Source organism: Rissa tridactyla, chromosome 1 (genome assembly GCF_028500815.1).
Source record: "Rissa tridactyla isolate bRisTri1 chromosome 1, bRisTri1.patW.cur.20221130, whole genome shotgun sequence".
NCBI lineage: Eukaryota > Metazoa > Chordata > Aves > Charadriiformes > Laridae > Rissa > Rissa tridactyla.
The window spans coordinates 88,824,350-88,843,364 of record NC_071466.1 but is presented as its reverse complement, the minus strand read 5'-3'; the positions used below and the strand labels follow the sequence as shown (position 1 = coordinate 88,843,364).

Sequence of the window (19,015 nt, the reverse complement as noted above, 5' to 3'; positions counted from 1 at the left end):
GATGAAGAGGAAAGCACTCTTGTGAAGATGCAATAAATAGAAGACTTCGCTTCTGGGAGTGGAAACGTGAGGCTGTGCCCCACACACAGCTTGCTGTGACAGATATCCTTTGGTAGCCTTCACTGAAGACAGCACTCACAGGTAGCATGAGCACAACCGTATAATAATGTGTCACTTCCCTCACAAGCTATTGCATCTCCCTCCCCCCACTCTTCATTTAGCTTCTCTTCATCCACATGCCCTAACATTCAGCCACTGGCTGCTATGGCCTCGCACTGTCAGAGGTCCTCCTCCCCGTGACCTCGGCTCTCCTGCACGCAGCAACACTACGCTGAGACCCTGAAGCAGCCGCTGCGCAAGTTGGCTCCCAACCCAGCAGCGATACAGTCACGTCGGTGTGGCATTCACCTCCCCTAGTTAGTCCCTCCAAGGTGAATTCTTCATAATTACGTCTCCACAATTATTTCCTTCTCTGGTGCGGCAGCAGGGAGGCATGCGCTGCCCCAAACACCATGGGAGGAGTTGTGTGTTACCTTCTGCTGCCGTATGCCTGGCGCTTGTGAAAAGCCCAGAATGGCAGGGAGAGGGAGGGCAGGAAAAGGACCCAAAGGTGTGTTCCTTCAACACCTCCTGCTTGGCACTTGAGCCCTGGTTTTATGATGGTCAAGTGTCACAGGGGACCAAGTTACAGGGTGAATCAAACTCTATATTTAGGAAGAACAACTGGAAGCTATGACAGGAATTCCCTTTTACACTTCGCTTCTCAGCCGAGTCCCACTCCAGCCTGGAGCAGCTCTCAGTGCCGTCCGGGCTGAAAGCATCGGAGCTATTTCAGACACATTAAAAGGATCACAGTCAATACCTCAGCTGGTAGAAGAAGGTGCCTCTTTCAGCATCAAAAGGAGGTGCACATACTCACTTGACGGTTTGGAGCTTTTCTTATATAAGTAAATAAGTAAGCTAATCTTGAAGGGGTCAGTTAAAAACTTGAAAGACCCTTAGGAGAACTCTTTAATAAGTGCTACGAGGTGACTACAATAGTTGTGGGTTTCTGCTTATTTTAATGTTTCGTGCAGTGTATCAGCGTATTCAGAGCAGATTGTTATAGTTATTGCTTCATAGTCTGTGGGGATCTTTAAAGATTTAAAACAGAAAGTCACTTAAATGCCTAGTGACTCATAAGAAGCCTAACTCTGTATTAGCTTGAATACTGTTGTATATAGGTACATGCTTTCTATGTGTTTGTTATGGCGAATGAAATATTACGTGGGGGTTTTGATGGTAAGAGAGATGTTCTTTCACTGTAAACTTAACAGGTAACTGTAGTGGAGAAAACTGCTTTATGGAAAATGTGATCGCATTTGCCTAGAGCATGTAGTAAGTTTTTGTGTAACAGGATGGAAGCTGCAAAGGGGGGGTTTCTCTTCTTTCTTTGTGCTGGCTGGGTCTCACAGTAGCCCAGTTCCTGTCAAAGACTTTTAATAAGATAATACACTGCAGTTCTGTGTCCAAAATACCCGTTGCGCTTGATGCCGTGAGTGCGGCGGGGGGAAAGGACGGCTTCCAGCTGGGGTGGGGGGAGGGCTCTCCCTCCTGTCTGTGTGCTACTGTGCATCTCTTGTGCGGATTACAAAAGCTGGTATTATGATATCTCATCGCATTTAAAGCAAATTGAATAAGTCAGCTTATTATCTTGCTGCAGCCCTGTCAGCGATTATTTTTAGCAGAGGGGCAGAAGATAGATCCTTTGTTTTTCGAAGGTTCTTTTCAAAACACTGAATTATTTCACTGTAGTGGTCCTGTATTTCACAAGTAGTCCTGTTCACGGGTACTTTCATTGCGAAGCCAGGGAATTTGCAAGGGAAGTCTGGCATGAAACAGCTCCGAAGTGCCGTTGCTTTCTGAGTTTGGCTCAGCATGCAGCCCATAAAAGGTAAAAGGTAAGGTGTGGGGAGGCCAAAAAGACACCGGGGAATACAGGCTGCGTGCATCTGCGTTTCTCTGCCTGCGTACATGTGAGACCCTGGTGTGGAAATCAGAGTGAAGAGTGACTTTTGCAAGTTTGCAGAGCTGATTGGAATGCCAGAAACAATACAATCACTGCAGCTCTCTCAACTCTCTCTCCAAGACGCGTGGCCAAAGAACAAAGGAATTTATAAAAATGAAGTAATCACTTCAGTAATAGATGCATCTGTAATCTACGGTTTATTTTCCTGTGGTTGATGGTCAGTGCTGCTCTGGAGGGAAACTTAGGGAAGGGAGGGAAGGGGAGAGAGCCAGAGAAGATCGTCTATTTTTACTCAGTAGCGTGCTGTTGTCCTGATTTCTCTGGCGGTAATGAGGACAGCACGAACTGGTAGGAAAATCACCTCCTCCAAAAGCAGTCCTACACAATTGTATCATCCATCCGTCTTTAGGAACTGGTGTCTGATTGCAATCATTTCGAACACAGGCTTCTTGCGAACCCAGGGCACCTCACTGAGGAGCACTATTGCTGTGCTTCTTTTAAAATCCAGATTAAATATAAATCCTTGCCCATTTAGTTCTAGGTGGCCCAAGAAGCGTGTATCGGTGTTTTTGCAACGCACGAGCTCACAAGATGAAGGAGTATATCTTACCTTGAATTTCTTTGCAACAGTGTTTACAAAGTAGATCCACAGGGTTTTAAAATGTTTTGTGTTAATTTCCTGTGCTTTTGTTTCCATTTTTCATTCTGATTACAAAGAGGAGAGGTGATAAGAAAAATTAATTAAACTTTTCTGTATTTTGAGTCTTATCTTTCCAATAAACTTGGGGATCGTTTTGTGTTTATCTTTGGAATACAACCACTGGTTAACAGCACAGTTATTTCTATGCATAGTAAAGATTTGCAAAAAGAAAGAGAGAGAGTGGAGTAAATCCTTTTGGCTTTTCGAAATCTGTGCGAACTTTGTCATGAACTTCAGTGACTGAGATTTCATCCCCTAAACTAAATTCTCAAGTTTTTTAAGCTACCTCTGATTTTAAGATTGTAAATGTAAATGTAAAACCACAATATAAAACTCACTGGAAGTGTGCTGATTTTATTTTCCATGGTGGGATTTTTTTGATGATTTACAAATTTAGCAGAAGCAATTTAAACCCGAAGCAATCTATGAAGACGCCTTCCTCTGACTTAAGGCTCTGTGTTGGTTTGGACAGCACTCTTCACGGCTGAGAGTGCGATCAGGGAGAGACCTCTAACGGTGGGTCATTTTTCATTTAGGTTCTGCTCAGCATTACACGGATTTAAAGCCTATGTGAGAATATGCAAGGGCAAGTCTTCCATGCAGCCCCAGTGATACAGTTTCAGGCTGACATTCCAGGCTGAAGCCAACCTACAACTGAGCTATACTTTTCCTTTGGTACCGCCTCCATGTGACAGTCGTACTCTTCGGAGTACCAAAGCCTTTGACCCACTTTTGATTTCTTGCTATATTTCTACTATTCCCTCCTACGTCATTTATTACTTTTTGCAATATTTTTTCTTCTCATCTCAGGTTAAATATAGTAGTCAAAATAAGCTGTAGTGCGGTTGTGATCAATGAGTTCTATGGTGAACTCATTTCTCACCTTTTAGTATTACTATCTTATTTTGTATTATAATGGTTAAATAACCAGACTTTGATGAAGATCTAGCCCAGTTAAAATCTTAATTCTCAGTGAAAGAATAAAAAACTGAGGTGGTGTTTCAATTAAAATTAATCTGATAATAAAATTTCTTGCCTTTTTTTTTTTTTTTTTTTACCTTTACAGAATCTTTTGACTTTGGTGTATTTCTGCTTGTTATTGTATATTAATATTGTATCAGTCCATATTTCTCTGCCTACATAAAATTATATGGAAAACTCTGTTCTTTTTTATCTTATTGCTAAAGAAAATTGATGAATCTATATGATCTAAAATTTGGAAGAGACACTACTTTGTGCCATAGCAATTGTCAAAGAGAACTTTACAGTTTGACCATCTTGATTATTTCCAGTCTATAGGTATTAAGGATTTGCAAGGATTTGTGAGTCAGAAAATGGTTAAGCCTGCATTTAACAATGTTTTGTAGTAAGTTGTGCTTTATTTGAAAGAAGGTTTAAACTGAGAGTTCTAATAATTCCGACATACATACTGTGACAGAGATAATCATACGTTGTTTATCCTCAAATGCTTCCCTTAATTCTTACTCATTTTACGATGCTCTTAAGGTATGAGATATTCCTTATCTCTACTCATTATTGTTTTTAATGTGAAAGAGATAGCTCCATTTGTGGCTATGAAAGATTAATTGGAGAAGCTCAGATGTTCGGTCTCCTTGTGATATTCAGAAGGAATAACTAAGCAACTCTGCAACTGAGATGGAAACAGGAGCTGGGCAGATGAAATGGATGCCTGTCAAGAGGCAGTGCGGGTTAAGTTCTAGCTTATCTGCCTTAGCTATCGGAATGTCAGAGCCTGTAACACTTTCCCATTTTGCTTGCAGGGATAAGCCTCTGTCTTAAAAATGTCAAAACAGCCAGCATCACATGTCAAAGCCATTCAGGTAAGAGACGGTATTTATGTTTCTAATATAATAAAATAATAAATCTCAACCTCCATTGCTTGGAAAACTGCATTTTTGCTCAGACAAAACACCACAGAAGTGCTATCTGGGGATTATTCTTTCAAAGTGGAAAGCTTGCTAGATACGAAAGCACTGAAAAAGTTTGACCTGAAGAGCATCTTATGATCTGAACTGATCAGATAGGTTGGTTGATCGCTTGCTCGCATGGTCTTTCGAGTGTTAGGTTATGCCTGTTGGTGGATCAGCTAAGCAAAACATGGTGATACATCTGCTCATAACTGATCAGTATTATGAGTAAAACTAATTCTTGCAACTATTGGATTTTCCACAGTTAATGTAGTGCTGGAAAATTTATAGACTAAAAAGATAGCAGAGGTGTTGTGAAGTTTTTCATGTCTGCAGTCCTTTAGGAAAAAAACCCACAAGTTCCAATGTTTGTTTAAGAAACATTTTATTTAAAAGCCAAGGTAAAATGAGAGAAATGTTAATATTTTCATTAAAAAACCCCTTGTATGTCACATACCTTCTCAAGTGGCATATGCTCATAAGGATGAAGTTGGTTGTTACATACTTGTAAAAGAAACAGCTGAAGAATTATCACAACATCATCATGAAGCAGCACCATGAAAAATGTATTTAGCTCATGCTATCATTGATTTTTCCCCAAAAGCCAAAATACCTCCTGAACTGCAGAATTTTAAAGAATTTTCATGCATTTTGTAAATTGCACTTGCAATGAAATTTTACAACGAGTTCAGGTTGCCTTGGAATTACATAAGAAACACAAAATGGAATTTCTAAAGTCTGATTTGTCCTCTGTTTCCCCAAGATAATACTAACTCAGTGGATTGGAGTATCAAGAATATTAATTACCCAGTGGCTAGACAGCATACTGAAGTTGCAAGGCACTGTAAAAAGGCGAATTCTTTTTGTCATCATCAACACTACTGGAACAGGCATGCAAACTGCTCTACTCTGACTCAGTTGAAATTAGCAGAAGTTTGCCATTGATTTCACTCAGTTCAAATTTTCATCCCTCTTTTACAGTGACTATGGAAATGTTTCTATGATTAATGAAAAGTGTTGATAATTTATAGCTCAAAAGTATTTACATTTTACAAGTAAACTCTATAGGCACATGCAAGCATTTTTAAGGAATGAATTTGGTTTACTTGTTTCCTTAAAGTAAAGAAGTAGTTATAGACTCCTTTTTCATTTCATGATGACTTTCCAACTTCTAAATGTAAAAAATTGCTTCTAGTTTGTCCACTTAAAAACTGCATTAAGCTCAGGTATTAAGTTTAATATTTTAAGAAACTTCAATTTTTGCAAACGTAATTTGAATCCTGAGAAGAATAACAGCACAAACTTTAAAATAAATCTATTAAACATTGTGTCAAAGGTTGCTCCAGCAGGGAGACTTGCACTGGAATTGATGCCTATTACTCTTTGCGCACTCTAAGAACTGTGACTCAAAATGTCACATTACTTTTGTATGTTGTGATTCATATATTATGATGCTTTGCTATTAGGTGCTATTATAGTAGGACCGACATCCCCTGGAGAATATACATCGTGCTGCAGCAATGGAAATGTAATGGCCCTTTACTAACTGAAGTATTGCATGGTACTCCATGTCGGAAGTGAATTCTTTCTGACCATATGAGATGTATGCTAAAATCTTCACTTGCCAACAGCCAGTAAATACAGATGTGAGAGAGTTAACAGTAGAAACTGGTTCCCGAGAGTAGTTTGGAGCAATAGAGGACCAAAGTGGTTCCCAAGAGTAGTTCAGGGTGATAGAAGACCAAAGTAGTGTTAATTCCTGGTAACATTCCTTGCTGGCCTCGCCCCCTCAGTGTGTAAAAGGCTGTGTATAGCTCTGGCTGACAAATATTCTACCTACAAACACCACTCTTGGCTTTCCCCACAGGTAAGGGTGAGGGGTTTCCTATTTTTTTTTCCTGAATTACATTCAGTTTTGTCTGTAGTTCATCTTTTTTTTTTTTTTTTTTTTTTTTTAACTTGCATATGTTTATACTGAAGTGGTTGTCCAGCTTATTCAGTCATCCTTCTGGACAGCTGGGAATGGCTGTGATGCTGTGGAGAACTTACCCGTAACAGTCCTCAGCTCATGCAGGGCTGCCGGTAATTCCAGACCCAACAGTTCCTGGTCTGGATGCCCTGTCTCTAGTAAACAGAAAGAACAACACAAACACATCTCTAAATACCAGTTTAACTGAGTCAAACCAGCTTACAGATATTTTTCCTTTGGTCTGCTCAGGAAGACCTCAGTCCAGTACATCAGTATGCATACCTACTCACTATGAACGCTGCAATGACATCCAAAATATGGTAGGCACTTTCCAAAAACAAAGGAAGATGCAAATCCAATAGTTTTAATAATTAATATGCTTTAAAATATTAATCACACCTAGATAGTCTGTCTAAAGCAATTATTATTTAGGATTTCAGGAGTTTGGAAGAAAAAAAATTCCTGCTTAGCATTTCACTGGATGGGGAGCAGGCGAGGAAGAGGTAACTGAGGCTCATATCTCAGCCCCAGCAGACAGGTGACAAGAGCCCTGAAACATGTTTTAAAAACAAAATTGCAAACTCGTGCTGATTGCAGCACAACACAGTCCTCATGGAGCTACATTGGCGTGCAGAATTTGGTCCACCCATTACACATCTGCTCAGCCATGGGAAGGGACCAGCATTGGATTAAGAGGGAGACTTAGAGCTCCCGACTTTGGTACAGGAACTGTTCGGCAGTCAGTCATACTTTCATTTCATACTAGAAATACTTGAATTTATAGTACATGTTATCAGATCCAGACAGTGTTAAACTATGTCTTAAAGGCTGCTTGTTTCACCAAGTAAATATTTCATGTCTGCGTACGTCTTGTCCAAACTCTGATGCGAATGCACTTGCTGCAGATAAAATAGTTCAAACCGCTTCCGTGTGACACAGATTACTGTGAAAATGCTGAAGCAGACCAAAGAGAGGCTTACTTAATTTAATTAGCAGTCTGGCACCTAGTAGTTCATTTTAGTCCCGGTTGGCCTGTCAATCACAGCAGGAAGTGCAAGGGCCGGGTATCAGAATTAGGGTGTTGTGGTACGCCCCGGGTGGCTGTGGGAGGTTGGCTCCTGCTTTTACTGACTCCGAGGGGAAGGAATGCCTGAGTATATAACAGGAGACATACCTCTTAATGGTTCAACTCTGCAAACTTGTATGACCACGCTAGCTGTAAAGCGCAAAGAAGTTTCTCGTTCCAAAAAAAGAAGCTGCCCAGAGGTACCGGGGCCTGGAAGGGCAGATGCTTAAAATTAATAATAGCAAAGCTGTTTTTTTTTTCCACTCCTAAATGAAATAATGGGTTAAGCACTGCGAGGCTGAAAATGTGCTGTCTCCTGGGAACTTAGGAAGTGCAGGTGAAAGGTTTCACAATATCTAAACTAATGCTTTGTGAAAAAGCATTATGAAATGAATACCCGGTTGTCTATAAAGTACGTGGCCTTACAGGCATTTGCCAGCCCCACTGAAATGGCAGCATCGCCTTGCATAAATAAAATAAATGGAAATAGATAAATAGAATACAGGGAAAGCTGCTTATTTCTTGTCAAATGGATTCTTAATTTGCTTGAGGTTTGATTGCAGCTGTCAGAACAGTTGCTGTTACTGAAAACAGTGGGCTGTTTTCCTGTGGTTGCCCAACCTGGGGCACGATCTGCAAGACCACGATTTGAGCAGAAGGACGGGATTATTCATCTTCATTTAATGCAAATCAGTCAGATGGTAAACTACAATAGCACAGCTTGCTGTTGGAAGGTTCTCCGTTTCCGCTCCATAACATTACTGATTCACCCCCTGGTTTTACCAGTGGGAGTCATGATATTTTGATGACATTTCCTGGGAGCAGCTTCTCTTCTGAGATCACAAGATAAGAATAGGTATAAATTGTGCATTTAGTTGATCATGCCATTTGACTTTTAAAATAATCCAGGCTGGGTCACATCAGGAAATAGATACATTTTAGCTGCTCTTTCCTGAGCAATGTTTTCTGCTATTCTTTTATCAAAATTCTTTATTTTTAAGGTATCTATTGTAAGCCCCATTTATGCTATGGCTACTGGCTTTCGGCCACAGTTAAAAAAATCAGACTGATGCAGTCGTATGGGTACCATTCTGCAGGGAGTTTGCCAAAGCTGGAGGCTAGCGGTCTCTCTGGCACTGGAGCCGGCTCAGCCTGCTCCGACCAGTCAGCCCCCACTGCAGACCGGGCTGGGGTGGCTGGACAAAACCCAGCGGGGGCTAGAGGGTCGTATTTCTAGGACTAAGGCATTGCATTTGCAGTTTGTGGCACCTGTGGATAAATTTTGTCAGTAAAATCATGTTTGAATTGCTCATGGCTTAAGTTGGCTCAGGACGGGCTTTCCTTCCGAACTACCTGTGATTGAATGAGATGAGAACTGGTGTCACTGGGAGAGGGACAGTGGTCCGGTGGTTTGGGTGTTATTGTAGGATTTGGGTGATTTACTCTTAAATGCTGATTCTAGCACTCCCTTTCTGTTTGACCTTGGCCAAGTCGAAGCAGACACAGGTGCCTAAAGACACGTCTCGTACGGATTTGTTTAAAGTCCAATGAAATCAGGGAGCATTAGACTAAAATGCAGAACTTCAAAAGCTTTCTAGGCAGCTTTGTTTTTCCACTTTCCATCTTTAAAATGGAAATGAAAGCACTTCTTTTTCCCATGGGAGTGGTGTGACAATGCATACATTGAAGGCATAAGTGCTCGGAAACCTCAATAATGTCTATACTCTTGTCCCACCCCTTTAGAGTTTTGCCATTTACTGACTGCATGTCTGTTTGTCAGTCGCTATTATATGCATCATAATTTCCTTCTCACAGGCTAATATTAACATCCCAATGGGTGCCTTTCGACCTGGTGCAGGCCACCCTCATAAAAGAAAAGAATTTACACCTGAAGAAGTGGAGGAGGTAAGAAAAAAAGGTGGTGGTGTTTTTTTTTTAGTTTTTTTCTCCCAAGAGAATCTCTGCCATTGATGGAAGAAAGCCTTTTAGTCAAGTTATAGCACTACGTACCAATCTTAGGTAACACAGATGAACATACACAGCTGATTCCATGATCATTCATGGAAATAACTGGCCACCTACTGAACACTTCATATATACATTGTTCTGGTTTTGGTGCCAAGGAACCTACAGGAATTTAAACTGTTTTAAAGGTGTGTAGCTCTGCTTCAACAGCAGGATGATATCTGCTGTCAGGAAAGCCAGCCAGGATTTCACCAGCAGTATTTATCGAGACTGGAGTTGATGGGATGTAGCAGAAAAAGTTATAGCGAGGCTTTGGAAGAATCCGCTACTACCTGCTGCCCTGCAGAGGGATTTATTGATACAGCTTAACAATATTGGAACAGGTTTTCAAACCTGACACTTTTTGGAATATTTACCAGCAAGTAGAAACTGAACATGAAGACTTCACATTTGCAAATTGTAAACAGAAATTGCGAACCCGTTTACCGGCATAGGGTGAAAATACTCCATTTTAGATGGAATTCTGTGTTTGCATGCCTGTATTTTACAGGAGCTATTTAAGACTGAGTTTTGAATAGGAAGTCAAATTTATACCTTAACCAACATCGATCACAAAGGTTACGATTAATCACAGATATCATATTTCTGGATGATATTAAAGCATCTTATTTACCATGAAGTTTTATAATAAATAAGGACTAAAACCAACAGTGGAGAACAAGGTATCGGGATACTCTAAACCAGAAAAAAATGCAAGTAAGGATGTGTGCTTATGGCTTCCTGGACAGCCGGCTTAGTTTGGATTTACAAGCCCCAGCTGAGCACTGGCCCTGCTGGGCCAGAGCTGGGGATGCTCCCCAGAGCCAAGGGCAGGAAAGGCTCAAACCATGCAGCCAGGCTGCCGCTGGCAGGACTCGGCCAGGGGGACGTGCTGCCCTGTGGGTGAAGCCAAGCCGTCGTGGCTGGAGGGAGTCTCACCCTCACAGAGAGCAGAGCCGTGAGGACCAGGAGGGAGGTGGGTACCCACGTCTCTCCAGGCCTGCAGGGGCACCGCTGCTGATTCATCCCCAAACAAGAAGCAGCCAGGTTAGTTTTGGACGAATCATCATCTCCTTCTGACCTGGTATTGGTACTTAAAATGCTCAGGTTTAGTTGTGTAAGAGCTAATTCTTCCCTTTCTGTCTAAATCTGACTGATTTCTTTCTGAATTTCAACATATTTGATATAAATAGCACTGTGTTTACACAGAACTTTCCTGAAGAAATCAAACACAGTTTGACTTAACTCTTCTTAAGAAGATTTTAAAAAAACAAAACCAAACATACAAAGTGACCTTGAACACATATTGTGGCTTTCTCCCCTGGAGAGAAATGAAAGCGTATTCTCTCTGCAGTAATTAAATTGGTGAAGGAATGCATGTTATTAAGCAGAAACTAATATTGCATGTGTGAATTCTGGTGGTATTTAAGAAATAAAATAAATGACTTGCACTGATAATTAGATTTGGTTGGGTAATTGAATATTGCTTTGCTTCTCGGTTATGTGAATACTATATATGAAACAGACATTATGGAAGGAAAGTTCTTGGCCCTGGTTTTGTAGCCACCAAAGCAATGGGAGTAGACTACAGAAACAGATCTTGTAATAGAAATAGAATAAAAATGCTACCAGCTTTGTCACCTCGTCAGGTTTTGCAATACAGCTTGTGATTCTTTATCTAAAGCTTTACACAAATACAGCTTTTGCTAACAGTGCTTAGCATTTCCATTGTATTTTAAAGCCTTGGCAAAGGAGATGAGGTAAATACGAGTCTTACTCAAAGGGATGGTGGAGTCAGAAGGGAACGTGTATTTTGAAGGTCAATGGAGCAGACATGTTAACATGCAAAAGTAAAAGGTGTTGGAAATTTCAGAAAATAACTCTTCTTCAGTCAGAGCATTTCCATACATGTATTTGGTAACTCTTGTCGTATATCTAAGACACTCTTCAGACTTCAATAAAACTGAAGGCTAAGGTCTGATCTCAGCTGTGCATTGCACAGAGTGGGTGATATAGAGAGGGATGCAGTCATAAATAACACACACCCGAGATTAGATGGGAAGCTAACATCAATTTATGGAGCGCAAAGTCTCCAAAACATGGTAAAAGTTTGCACCGTTTGTACTACAAGAAGGAATGGTGTTGTTCATGGCTTGAAACAGTATTTTTAACGCCATATCTGTTATGGGGGGTTGAGGCATGGTAGTTTTTCCTGATTATTCAGATTAGCTAGCTGTACAAGAAAACTGTCAAAGGCACCAATACAAGCTGATGGCATCTTTGACTACTGATACAATTTTGTGCATTCCTTCAAACACCTTCTGTATCGATTTACTTATTCTCCTGCTGTGCTTTGCTACTCTTCCAGGATGTTAGATCATTAAAATAGATATTAGACAGTGTATATAGTATCTGGGGCTGGACTAATGACCGAAATTTTAAATGATCAAAACAGAAACAATAGTATGATGTTATTAGTATTATTTTGAATTAACTAATAGCATATTACCTAAAAAGTGAGAAAAGATGATACAAGTTTACAAAGCCATGCAATACAGTTGTTGCTTTGGTTTTCTTATATCTGGTGATCACCAGAAAGTTCGTAAAGATCAGGTAAGAAGAAAATATCAGTTTTCTAAAATTCCTTGGTTCTTTGCTACTTGACATTGCAAAAAGTCTGCTTCCTGTTTAGCATGTAGTCCATTAGTCAATAGAAGAAGGAGGGGTTTATTGGCCAATAATATTTGACAGATAACTTTGGAATTTTAAAAATGAAGTCAAATATTAATAATTGACTCTTCACAGTCAATACACCTTTCCAAAAAGGGTGGCTAATAAATCTAAATATGAATTAACTCCAAAAAGCCCATACCAATAGGATATCCACAGAGTAATCAAAAAAGAAAAAATAATTTCATTGTGAAACTATTTGCAGTAAAATATGAATTCATCTCTAAACCTACATGATTCTCCCTATGTGCCAGCTTTATAAAATATGGAAAAGGCTGGAACAATCTTAAACTCCCTACTGGAAAACTACTTCTTCAAAACATTGCTCAGTCTAGAATAGAAATTGTCTAAAATACATGCTCTACCTCACCTAGGAGCAATAGTGCAGCTGAGGTACCAAGGGCTGAAATACTGTAGTCCATTGGGAAATTAGCCGAGATGCTCACAATTGTGTAAGTGCTGTTATTTAGCTTGTCTTTTTACAGTGTCAGCAAAATAGCCGTCAGGTGCTACCTTAATTCAAACATAAAATGACAAAAACCCTTCTGGTCTTACAACTAAGGTTAAGAAAAATTAAACATCAACTCAACCTGAGTTTGGATGGAGCTTTTGGTGTCCATAACCTACTATCATAGCTCTTCTCCAGAGCTGCAGAAGTGCATGATGGTTTTCTTCCACAATTGGCTGGCAACTGTGAGACTCTGAAAGAAATTAGATGATAAAAATGGTGCTTCTGCTTCTTTTCCCTAAAATATGAAGGACCTGAGAGTTGCCTTTAGTATTCCACTCTGTTAATTTTCCACTAATGGTCTGACACTGTAAATTCTTCCTTGATACCAAAAGATTTACCACATTCCTCTGCACTGAGCACCTTCTAAATTTTTTTTTCTGAATATTTTTAGACATTTTAGACAACAACTAACAAATTAACCTGTCTCTTCCTGCCCTCCCCCGCTCCAATTTCCATTGGGATTGTATTTAATATAAAAACATCCTTCCCTGTTCCTCAAACAACTGACTTACACTCATGCTCAAGAGATTGCTGTTGCAGCAGTAAGGTCACTGATATCCTTTTGTGCAGAGTGTTCCTGCTTCAACAGAAGAGGAGAAAGACAAGAAACATCTCCCAGGAGCTAAGAAACTTCCAGGTCCTGCTGTCAACTTGTCAGAGATTCAGAACATAAAGAGCGAGCTGAAATTTGTCCCCAAAGCTGAACAGTAGCTGGAACAAGCAGGTGAGTAAAAGAGAGGTTCTTTGCATGGCTCTAGGAGAAGCAGCCCGATCCAGAAACCTCCTTGTGTCAAAAGATGGTTTTCTGATTGCTTCAAAGGACCTGGAGTAACACCCATATTTCAAAATATAAGAAGGTAACTCTCCGTATTTCAAAATATAAGAAGAAAAGTTCATAATCCTTGGAATTCTCTGTTGTTTCAAACAAGGAGCATGTGGGAGACTATACCTGATGATATATGGCACGCACCAACTGGCCTAACAAAAAGCGTATTCAGCTATTAGGAGTATTGAAGCCAGCTTAAAAATCTGTGATTCAAAACTGATATGCTAATGGCTTCATGTATTTGATCGCATAAACATACCCAATGCTACTTGTGGCACCCAAGGACTTGCTATATATCTGTGCAGGGCTCAGAAATACGATATAGGAGCTTGGGGGGATCTGTGCCACGCAGGAGCGGCAGCTGGAGACCAGGCGGGGACCCTCAGGCACTGAGGCAGCACCAGACACCTACGGCTTGAGCCACTGGTCTATGACCAGCACCACAGCTCATAGTTCATCTTATTTTATTTAAAAGGAAATACTCAGCACTTCAAGGCAGATTTCGGGATTATTTCCATCTAATTTCAAACAAGGCCAATAAGCCTCTGTTGTTCTACATTCTGAGCCCTAAAGAAATTAATGATCATTTTTGTCCATGAAATTATCCCCTGATTTTCTTTGAAAAGTCTGAGTCGGTAAAGATGCATCAAGCAATTATGATGAAATTTCAGCTTTAAAAAGAAGTTTCGATTTTAAAAAAAAAAACAAAACTACCCAGGGTACGGTAAGAAAAAGATAGTTGCGTCACATAGTAGCCATCTGAATCGTCAGTTGTGCCTATTGACACAAGTCCTTTTTATCATGAAAAGAGGCAGAGGAGCTAAGCTGAGGAGAAGAACACAATCTAGAATTTACTACACCGAAACATAAAGAAGAAAACAGAAAGCAGTGCATCAGGGTTCTGTGAACATAGAAGGGCTATGGACGAGGAATCTTGAAGTAAATGGCATATATTCTGAGTGAATTGCCCCAATACACACTGCAACATTAGCTTATTTTTTATGTGCAGCATAAATATGTCATTTAGAAGGAAAAAATGTTTATTTTTTTCCTGTTTTTACCCTGCTGTGTCATAATGTTCCTGTTATTTTAAAGAAACAACAGTCTTTCTCTTCAGAAAACTTGGGAAAAGGAAAATTAACATCTTGTAAAATGGAACATTGTAGTCATCGCAATAAAGCAGTGGCCAGAGAAATATGAATTTTTAATGTTGAGGCTTTAAAAAGTTTTTTTCTCTGTAAGAGATATTTAGGCATAAACGTAACCCCATATTTATTTTCAGATGATTGCTATTTTCAACGTTTAAGACAGTTTTTTAATAGTCAGCTCACTGAGAGTCTGACAGAAACATTTAGGGTATGCACAGAGATTCACTCTAAAGATAAGATTTCTATGGAAAGGTCAGCAAAGTAAAGGGCATCTTGAAAGCTGTGAGGTCATTATGAAGTCATTTCTATCTCCATCATTCTTTCAATGTTGTCTTGGTTATCAGGTTCTGACAGTGACACAGATTTCTAGATTTTGGATAGGACAGTCACAGATCATATCTGAAAACTTAGTTTCTAAAAGCGTTGAAGACAGTACTCACTGGAGACTAGGATTTTGGGCTGGGAGTTGCAGCGCAGGACTAAGCGTGTGCATAAATTCGGCATAAAGTTGTGGTGTAAACCAATCACTTGCCACGTCCAGCAGCCTTGAATGGTACTAAATCCAAGGATTGTCCCCTATAGAGGTCAGTCATCACTTCAGTTGTTTTAGGCATGATCTGTAGCCTTGTATACAATGTGATATAATCAGTGAATTGTTTTATGACTGACCATGCCAAGCCAGTGAAGACTTTCTTTATTTGCAAGAAATCCACGCTCACATCTGGCTAATACTTTTCTTCATCTCCAAGAAAGGGTTACTGATCATCCTTTGGATGTGACGCTCTCTAAAGAATGATCAATAGAATATGCCTGTGCAGAGTGTGTACTGATAAATGAGTGCGTTCTTTGGTTTTCACAGTTTGGAAATGAATTCTCTCTCACATCAGTACAATAAACTCTTCAGATATCCACTGTTCAGGGATTTCCCTTTCTTAGTATTTTTATATTTCTTGTGGTGCTCTGTGGGAAATACCCTCTGAAACTGGTATAAGAATTGCAAATTCTCTGGATAATTTCCGTTATGCTGTGACCCTATAACATGATCTCATAAAAGTATCAAAAATATACATAAGTATGTCAAAAATACCAATTTTTTTACAGCTACAACAATTATTTCTAACATTTCTTCCTAGTATTGTCTTTCTTCGTCAGATAGTTTCAGTAAATCGCAAGTCAGCATCACCAATTTTGTTTTAATTTTGATCCAAGTTTTCATGCTTGGTTTTACAGAGTGCAAAACCATCAGCAAAAATAAGAAACCTGCAAAACAGTACGTTGGTTCATTATTTACAAACCCATTCCTACGTAATTTGCGCTTTAGAGTAACTTCTGTTAAATATCTTTGGTCTTGCTCTTTCACCAAATCAGGAAACATGAATCGACTTGCTAAGGTCATAGTTGTGAGTCTAACAGTTTGTGGGAGGGATATAATTAGTAAGATGTCATGAAGCTGGATCCACTGAAGGTCATAAAGTGCTTATCAGTTAAGATATTCCTGTAGTCATCCCCTGCTGCTGGTCTATCACCTATAATTAACTAATTAGCATACTCTTCTGTGTCGTAAAGAATTTTTTTCTTCCACAGGCCTGCAGATGATGTGTTTGAGACAGCTAGTTTTAATATACAACATGAGTTGTATATTCATTTTCCTTTTCTTCATCTACAATTTTTTTTTTTTTGCTGCTCCCTTCACATGTGTACATTTCTTCCTCCACAAGAGCAAAACATATGCAAAGTAAAATAGTAATAAAATAGCACAGGCTAATCAGCTAAACATATGTTCTATTGAATAACTAATAGTAGGAAGCATTCAATTTGTGACAAATGGAGCCTCCTGAGATTTATTGCTGACTGTCGTGATATCTCATGTGGTATCTAGTATGGTGATTGTACCTGAAAACATGCCTGAGCACAAACTGGCATTTCACCTGAGAACATATATAATTGCAACCAGTTACTGCTGTAAATCATGTTTGGGTTCTTTCTTCGTTCTGTACCCCTTCGCGTTTTGTGTCCCAAAGTGTAGGGGTTTGTGTAACAAGACTTTTTACAATGTGCCACGAAGGGCCGTGGAGTCTGAATGCTGGACCTCCCGTTTGAAGGACCTAAACCTTCAGCTAGAGTGGTCTAGTCCTTTCCTCTTGAAGGAGACTTTCATACTTAAGGAAGGAACTTCTGAAAAGGCAAAAAGAGAAATTTAACTGCCTTGAAGTTACAAAAAAAGTCTGTTGTGAACATATGGGCAGCACCCCTGGCACTGCATTCTGGTCGTGTTTGGAGAACAGTGCCTGTCAGGATCCCCATTGCAGTTCCACTCAGAATTTGGTCAGAGAAGGTTGCTGAACCATACCGGGGCGGTTCCTATCTTGTTTAAGGTGTGAGAAACCATGCCACTGGTACCTGTGGATAATATGTTGTCTTTACTTGGAACTCTAGTAGGGAGGGTGGTTTAGTTGCAGAAGCTGAGTGGTAGTTCTCCTGTCAGGTTACAGAAGCAAGGCAGTTGTGTTTTGAGGGCAGAAGATTAAACAGCTGGCAAAAGCTTATGAGGGCAGCTTAGGATTTGTATTACTTGCTGCATTACCTCTTCTATAACATATTAGGAATTCTGCCTCACAAAAAAATGAGAAATCTTATCAGTAGAGCAGTCTCTGAGATTGACATCACTTGGGGAAGAAAGAGAGAGGAAGTGAAAAAAAAAGTAGTCCCTTAGGGAAGAGAACTCTTATATCCCTACTTACAAGGTGTTCCTTGGTGTTGCTATTAATTATTTACAAAAAAATGTCAGTTACCCTGGTCTAAAAATACACATTATAACTTTGTCCACTGAGTACTGCAGATTTTAATTATAGTTTCATGCTATAGACTGCTCTTAAGCTGCATCTCAGTTGACAGTACCTGTCTACATCTCTCGATGTCACTGCTCTGACACACTGTTCAATGGTTGTGTCTTACCGCTGTGCTGCCCTGGACCAGGGGGATGCAGTTACACTGATGTAGAGTAGCAAGCAGAGTTATTGCCATTTTGTCCAGCAAACACATCCCGTGCCTTGCTAGTAGAGGGACTCTGACATGCTGTGAGCTCTTCAAACAGCCCCCCCAGTTTTAAGAAAATGTGTTTGTTTGGTTAAGCCCAAGAAGCCCTCATATGAAAGAAAGGAATTTTACATCCAGAGGATGCCAAGGTAGGTCAAGAGCTCAAGTCTCCTTAGCTGTAATGGGAACAACAGGGTGAAGAAGGAGCATGGGCTGCAAACATTTCTGCAGGACCCTTCTGAAAAAGTCAAAGATGGCGCAAGGGGGAACTCATCAATGTGTCAGTACCTGAAGGGAGGGTGCAAAGAGGATGGAGACAGGCTCTTTTCAGTGCTGCTCAGTGACAGGCCACCCCCAGACCCATTCACTGTTTGGCCTGTGTTCATTTCAAAGTACTTCTTGTGGTTTCCTATCCTTGGTTTCCTACCATCCTGCCGTCTCTGGTTCAGAGTTCCCCAGTTAGTAGCACTTGGGGATTTTATGGCCAGCCATCAATTTTACCAGGTCACTTCTGTTTGTGAAATTGTCCTAAGAAACTAGGTAGTTGAAGGTGTTTAGGATTTCTTAACAGCACGTTTAAGGTTCTTTTGGTTTGCCTTCCAGGTTTTGTGAGTCTACTTATGGCATGCTTTCAGACTTTAAAACAGAAGAGTTAGAAATTTCTTTTCAAAGAGAAAACTGGAATCCCCAGGGCATAATTTAATATTAGAGGAACCTTTGGAATCATATTTTCTCCTTGGGCGAAAAAAGTTATTAATGTTTTTGTTCCCAGAGTTTCTGTGTTCAGAAGTAAAAATTTAGTTCATTGGCTCTAACATGGCCTGCAGCTGTCCATCGTGAACTGAGTCTCTTCTCCACCACTGAGGAAATGCTGTGGTAAGCCCCCAGCACACCATTCCTCAGGCCTTTCCAAGTCAAGGAGAGATTTTCTTCTCCTTCTCTTGTTGAATGGTGGAAGTGAGGAGGAAAGCAAATTGGAGAGACTCTGCCTTCTAGATGCCTAAAAAAACTTGAAGGTATGCGTTAGGAGGTTGATTTTACTGAGTAAACACCAGGGCATATCCTTACAAACAACAAATCATTTTACGT

The 19,015-nt window shown here is 40.1% G+C and overlaps 1 protein-coding gene across 5 annotated transcripts in view; it reads left to right on the top strand.

Annotated features, from left to right (window-relative positions):
- The first annotated feature begins 705 nt into the window (after positions 1-705).
- Positions 706-19,015, top strand: part of SMPX (small muscle protein X-linked) — a 41,593-nt gene continuing 23,283 nt past the window's right edge. The window contains exons 1-4 of one of the 5 annotated variants that reach the window (XM_054181886.1): positions 751-905; positions 4,490-4,549; positions 9,487-9,576; positions 13,487-13,640. In XM_054181886.1, coding sequence (XP_054037861.1) covers positions 4,511-4,549; positions 9,487-9,576; positions 13,487-13,627 — 270 coding nt within the window. In that variant the 5' untranslated portion in view covers positions 751-905; positions 4,490-4,510 and the 3' untranslated portion in view covers positions 13,628-13,640. Of the gene's footprint in view, positions 956-4,489; positions 4,550-9,486; positions 9,577-13,486; positions 13,641-19,015 lie in introns of those variants that run through there. The other 4 variants (XM_054181875.1, XM_054181898.1, XM_054181895.1 and 1 more) reach the window with 4 other exon arrangements.